General features: G+C 23.6%; 2 protein-coding genes across 2 annotated transcripts; one reads left to right on the top strand and one right to left on the bottom strand.

Moving 5' to 3' along the window:
- Nucleotides 1–3,831: 3,831 nt before the first annotated feature.
- On the top strand, nt 3,832–4,434 carry EIN_143890 (Rho GTPase, putative; the record flags this gene model as incomplete). Its single annotated transcript, XM_004258202.1, has 1 exon — nt 3,832–4,434. The coding sequence occupies one exon, from the start codon at nt 3,832–3,834 to the stop codon at nt 4,432–4,434; it is 603 nt and encodes a 200-aa protein (XP_004258250.1).
- A 112-nt stretch (nt 4,435–4,546) lies between these two features.
- EIN_143880 (ras, putative) lies at nt 4,547–5,137 on the bottom strand (the record flags this gene model as incomplete). The annotated part of the gene is made up of 1 exon (XM_004258201.1): nt 4,547–5,137. One exon carries the CDS (start codon nt 5,135–5,137, stop codon nt 4,547–4,549), a length of 591 nt encoding a protein of 196 aa, XP_004258249.1.
- Nucleotides 5,138–7,353: the final 2,216 nt, after the last annotated feature.

Genomic DNA, 7,353 nt, shown 5'->3' with positions numbered 1-7,353 from the left:
TTTATTTTTTTATTTTTCCAATTTTATTGTTGTTTTAAAACAAAAATCAAATAATGAATGTAACAAAAAATGTTTCTAATATGATAACGGAAAAAACAAATTTCAAAAAATAAAAATATTTTAATTGGTTAAATTAACACATTTGAACAACCATGAGTCTTTTGGCCTTCAAATATTCGTTTTCGTTCAATCCCGTTGTGTCTTTACCAAAGTTGAAATAGCGAGTTTCACATGTATAAGCACCAAATTTTGGTTGTTTTAAATCAGTTTCTCTGATTAGAGTCATATCATATTCCCCAAAATGGAAAACATTACAGTCTAAATTATTTCCAAGTTCAAAAAACGCATCATTTTTCCAATGTATTGTTTTGCGTTTATCGTCCCATTTGAATTTACCAGTGAAGCTAAAAATAGGTCTGAACCCAATACATGGTTCTCTTCTTTTTCAAATATTTTTAACTTCACAAAGCCACACACAACATAATCGTTTGCTGTGATAATGATGTAATATAAGTTCTCTTTATTAAGAACCATTTCACAAAAAATACAGTCATCTCCTTGAAGAAATTGAAGGTCACTGTCGTATATGATATTCATTTCTTGGCACGAACTCCATTCTTTCAATTTGGATATTAAATAAGTGCTTTTGTCTCCTTCTGTTATTACACTTTCTGGACAAACTTCATTTGAAACAACACTTCCCATTTTATTAATAAGTTTTTTTTGAGTGTGTTGAATAAATTTATTTCAAAACTTTTTTAAATTAATTTTTTAGAAATGAGTAACAACAATAAAATGCATAATATTTGATTTTATTTAAAAATAAAACTACACTTTGCCTTATGTTAAACTTTATAGTTAAAATTTAAATAAAATATATTATTAAATAGTTTGATATTTTTAAACCAAAAACATTAAAAAATCTATATTAGTTTTAATTTATTTAAATATTTTATTAAAAGTCTTTGCCAAAATATTACAAACCTGAAAATTTGCCAAATTATTACATACCTCAATATCATTTACTATTTCTTTTAATTATTTTAAATTATTTGAAAACTATTTCATGATTAGAAAAATAACCACACATTATAATTTTTATAATTATCAAAAATACTAAAGCAACTTAACACTAAAAAAGCAACACTGAATATGGTAAAAAAGAAGAAATATTTGTCATCACATCAAAAATTATCAATATAAAAAGTTTCATTCAACTACTTTTTGTTGGTAATTTCATTTAAACAAACATTATATACAATTGATTATTTTAAAATGTCGTTTTATCTTTTTTTCTATTACAACACACAATTATTTACGACTACAAGGGGGCTAAAAAACGGAAGCGGTCTTTTTAACCGCTTCCACTTGATTTTATAGATTTTAATAATATTAATAAAATAAAATGTATAGTATTGTTTACCATGAAGGCTGAATATGTTTCGTGGAGACTTTTTCTGTCCTAGGTGGTAATTTGTATCATACTTTATATTATAATGTTATTATTTATAACTATTAAATCGATAGGAAGCGGTTTTTTTATCCTCACTGTATATTTCAATAACACCACATTATAAACTTAATAATTTAAGTAGTCACCTATTGATGATCAATTATCAATTATCAATAATTCAATAACAATAGTTACTATAAAAGATATCACTATTGATCAAAATAATTCATTTAAAAACAGTACAATAAATAAAACATGGTATCTATTTAATGTGTAACTTGTAACATCGAATTAGAACTTAAAATGATAACACTAAGATTAAAACAATATTACGATTTACAATATTTTAAATATTTATTTTGGCTCACAAATATGTGTATATAAAATATAAAAAATATTTTCATTCGTCTAAAAGTTTGACATCATTTTTTGTTTAAAACTCAACATAAAATGGTTTAATAAAACATTTTAAAGGTTGTTAAGAACAAGAGTTGAATTGTACTTTGTTAACTTCATAAGAAAACAATGTTTTCGGTTATTCACATAACAAAGTTATCAACACAATTAAACGTTCAAATTAATTTTTAATTATCGATAACTAATATACTTTATTGTACATACAAAATAATTTCCTGTTGAATAATGACTGTTAATGACATTATTATTCTCAAATATTGATTATTATTTTGTGTAATTTGTTTTATCATTTTGTTGAAACAAAGAAAAATCAAATATAAACAATTGTTTAATAGTGTAATTAAGTTGATTTTCACAATTATCATCCAAAAGCTATTTGTTGATAACCACATATAAGCGAGATATTATATATAATTGTTTTTTTATTAACAATAGTTTTATTGTTTTTCAAATTACAACACATAATAGTAAACACAAGTGTTTCTATAACATTACAACTATGATGATCAATTTAAATGGAGGCATTTATCAAATATTAATTTTCAATTATTAAATAACAACAGTTAGTGTATAATGTTTCATAGTTAATCATAATGTTTTTATTCAAAAACCGCCTAAAAAATTATAAGAGGTATCTTTTGAGTATGTAAACATGTGAAATCAAATTAAACTTCAAATGATAACACTAAGACTGAGACAACAATTTACAAAAATTTTATGTTATGACTTAAGGCTTACATGTACATGCACATAAAATATTAAAATTGATTATTGTAAAAGTCCAAGGTTCAAATACAACATCTGTTGTATATTTAAAGATGTTAACAATAAAAATAATGAAATGTTGTTTTGATTGACAACAATCAATTAAACAATCAATTATCAAATAACACAGAAACAATTCAACTTATAATGTAAATCATCAAATACTTAAACAAACAAACAAAGTCAAAAAGTGGTTTAATAAAAAATAACATATTTTAATTTAAATAATTCAAAATAAGTGCTTTTATGTTTTTTATTCATTATAAATTGTTCATTTTTTGTTACGGCATTTTACAAATATGGTTAAGATATTTTTAATAATTTTTTGTTAATTCCCATAAAGTCGTAACAATTGAAAAAAAATATCAAATAATATATTATTTTATTATGTTTAAATTAAAATATATTTTTATTTACAAATAAGGGAATCGATATATATAAATTAATTTAACTAAAAAATATAATTTCTTCACTACAATTATAATTTTGCAAATTTCCGTCTTTCTCAAATTTTGCCAAACATTAAGGTTTGTTAAATTTTGGCAAAGACTTATTAGAGTCGAAAAAAAATCCTGCTCGATAAGGAAAAATAGTAAATAAAATCAATTTAAACTAAACGAATAAAAAACATTTTTTTATACAAAAAAACAATTTTTTTACATAAAAAAATTTGTTTGTAAAAAACTCTAAAACTAAAATAAAATAGTTTTTTATTTGTAATTATTTTCATTCCTTATCGAGCCGGATTTTTTCTTCCAACTCTAATTATTATATTTATAAATAAAACACTTACACAACACAAAGTTAAACATAAAGAAGATTGACCTTAATGTGATTGTTTTATTTAATTAATTAACTTTGTTTATGGTTAATAATTTATTTAAAATTGGGTAGTAATAAATTCCGCGTCCACATAGTACAAAAAGAAAATGGGTGACATTAGAGATGAACGAAAAGTTGTTGAAATGTGGGTTATTTTAAAAAACATTCGCAGCAAATATAATATTTCAGTTTGGGTGATGGTGGTCAATGTTGGTTTCCTATTAACGAACCAGATGTCTAATTACTACAAATACATGAAAAACTGTGTTATTGACCTATACCAACATTTAACAACAAACTCAAATTTTATTTTTTTATTTTTAAAAACGGGAAAACTTAGTTTAAATTATTTTATAAAAACTGTGAAATTACAAATGGTACAACAAAAAATAAAGTTGCTTTTTAATGGAGATAGTTCTGTTGGCAAAACTAGTCTTCTCATCAAGTACACAACTGGTGAATTTCCTTATGAATATACACCCACTGTATTTGATAACTACACTATCAATGTGACTTACAACAATATTCAAATTGACATGGAATTGTGGGATACTGGTGGACAAGAAGATTACCCTCCAATGAGACCGTTGAGTTATTATAATACTTCGTGTTTTGTCCTATGTTTCTCACTTGTTTATATGGACTCATATAAAAGTCTCAAAACACTTTGGTTGCCGGAAATAAAACAATATAACCCAAACACTCCAATATTATTAATTGGCTTCAAAAGTGATTTGAGAGAATCAAATGGAAATATTGAAAGTGATTTTCCTCAAGGTATTTATCAAAGAATAACAACAGAACAAGGCCTTCAAATGGCTAAAGATATAGGAGCAATGGGCTACATAGAATGTTCAACTATAAATGATATCAATGTCAATATGGTTTTTGAAAAGGCCAAAAAGATAAGTTATGAGTATCTTTATACTTGTATGAACACTAAAAAGCACGATAATAAAGATTGCATTCTGTGTTAATTAGTTATTTCGTTAAATTGTAATTCAATATATTATTACTATTTCTCATAACATTTACAAATTTTATTATTGCTTGCAAATAAATATTAAAAAAATAAAAAAATAAAAAATATCAACACATAATACATGGCTTATTTTTAGTGTTCAAATGTATATCATTTTGTGACTTAGTCTTGTTTTTAATTTCAGTTTTCTGTTTATATATTTCTCTCAAAAGGTCATAAATAACTTCTTCAATGTTGATATTATTTTTTGCAGACCCTTCGAAAAATAAAACGTTCAATTTTTCAGCAAGCGTTTTTCCTTCTTCTGTTGTGATATCTCTATTTAATTCCAAATCGCATTTATTACCATACAATACTATGGGAATATCTTCACACAATTCTTTATCTAAAATTCTGTAGATTGTTTCAATAAAATATTTTATATTATCAAAAGAAGATGAATCCGTTATAGAATATACAACAAGAAACCCGTCGCTTATACAAATCTTATCATTTCTATACACAGCATACTCTTCGGATCCAGCAACGTCAATTAATTCCAATGAATAAGTTTCATCGTCGACTGTTACACGTTTTGTGTATGGGTCGTCATTTGTAGGATCGTAAACTTCTATAAATCTATCACAAATAAAACGAATCGCAATTGAAGTCTTTCCAACTCCGCCGTCACCTAAAAGTAATATTTTCGTTTCAATCATTTTTAGATATTTGAGTTCCTATTTTAATTCTTGAGTTTGACAATGTTATTGTATGTTTAAAAAATTTTTCATGAATTATTCAATGAAGTGTTGATTAAGTTATTATATTAAATTTATACAATTAAAAAATTTTATTATAAACTAATTATAATTCAATTTTTTTGTCAATTTATATGAGAAAAATTGAAAAAACATAAAAATAATTTTTTGTAAAAATAATAATTCAAAGACAAAGAAAACTTTATCATAATTTTTAAAAAAATCTTTGATAAACCAATATAAACAAGCACTTAAAACCCGATAATAATTATCGGGTCAACAACATCATTTTAGTCCAAATATTAATTCATAACTTTGTTATTTGTATCAATAAAAATGCTTTTTCGTCACATTCCTCTTTTTAATTATTTTCATTTTATTAAAAAAAGAATCAACTTTTATTATTTTTAAATTATAATTATAATAACAGTTTTCACTTTAAATACCAGGTGATAAAATATGTTTTCAATAGTACATAATAAGATAGAGACACTCATCATAATGAATAAAAATTATATGTATTTTTATTTACATGACACAGGTAAATATTTAACACTTTTTTGTTGTTCTGGTGTTTATTTACACAACTTTATTACTGGTCAATATTAATAATTAACTATTATTTGATATAAAGTTGTTATTATCTTGATGTACATGTTACAATCTATCGCCGATACGTGTAGTTAATCCATTTTTAAATATCTTTTTTTTATAAAATGCTTGTCACTTACATTACATATACACATCAACTTATTTTAAACATTCATTCTAATTTACATAATGTGTGTTTTTTGTACAAAATCATTTATCATATATTGTTTGGCTTGTTAAACCAAACACAATCCGTTTGTATTATAGACTCGGTATCTTAGTCTGCACGCAAAAATAACATTCAACAACTTCTTTATATCTTTGGTGTTGTCTTTCTAAAATTTTTGTGTTTGTTCTACAATTGTTTTTGTTTATTATCGATTTGATATACCTATCTTACACTTTTTATTAATTATTTATCAAGACCTCTATTATTTTCAACCGTTAATGTTTTTATGTTTTTATCACACCTTATCGAAATATGATATATATGTTAAACGTATAACACATTAAAGTATATAAAAGTTTTCATTATAATACCATTACTTCTAATACCTTTTTATTTCTTATTAGTAAATTTAATCTCATTTAAATACTCTTTTCTAATTTTTAATTATTTTATTATTTAACTTCTTTTTTTAATTTCAAAAACTTGTTTGTCTGTCTGTTTATACAATTACTATTTAAAACAATAATTAATTCATCAAAAAAAAGAGATAATTTATTTAAAATTTTATCTTTTTTTAAGGAACTAAACTTGAATAAAACGATAGTTAGTAAAAATTAACTATCGTTTGTATTGAAAAATCATCACATTTTATTATTAAGATTAGTAAAAACAATTATATTTATAGTATATTGCTTATTAATAAAATACTATTAAGAAGCGCAAGAATAACGTACAACTGAAATAAATAAATACAAGCACTTTCAAACCCGATAAATAATTATCGGGTCTTTAACACCATTTAGAAAATTGTAAAAAAAATCTCATCCTTTCTGATTAGAGTAAGTTGTAAAACGTTGTCCCAGTCGCCAACGTCGTTCTTTTAGTCTTATTTGAATAAAAATTAGAACATTCTATGCATTTTTGTCGATTAAACAAAATTAATTTTTGTTTACCATTATTAATAATATGTTTAAATGATCCCGATTTTAAGACATATATCATTACAAATTAAAATAATTTTATCCAAAAAGCAAAAATCAAAAACACCATTTAAATAAAAACTTTAAACATTTTATTTTTTTTTCTGAGATTTTTTTGAACAATTGTAAAACTAGAAATTAAAAAACAAACAATATTATGTCGAACTCGACATCAACGACAACTCAAAGTCATAGTTCACTTCCAGTGCATGTTTTTTCAAGAGCAATAAACATCAATTTTGATGGTGTTGATTTTTTAAAAATCAAGTCCATCGTAGAACAATGCAAAGAAGTCTCTGTTGTGAAGCTTGATCAATCACTTTCGAGATTGAAAGAATTAGAAAATACTTTGATGAGCAACATTAAACAGAGTTATTATGACTATAACAACCTTTCAAATTATCTATACACGAATTTAGACAGTTCTCTTATTTTAT

This window comes from Entamoeba invadens (genome assembly GCF_000330505.1).
Source record: "Entamoeba invadens IP1 unplaced genomic scaffold scaff_1105074725403, whole genome shotgun sequence".
NCBI classification, from domain to species: domain Eukaryota; phylum Evosea; order Mastigamoebida; family Endamoebidae; genus Entamoeba; species Entamoeba invadens.
The sequence above is the reverse complement of the archived record's forward strand: the minus strand, read 5'-3'. Positions and strand labels throughout refer to the sequence as shown.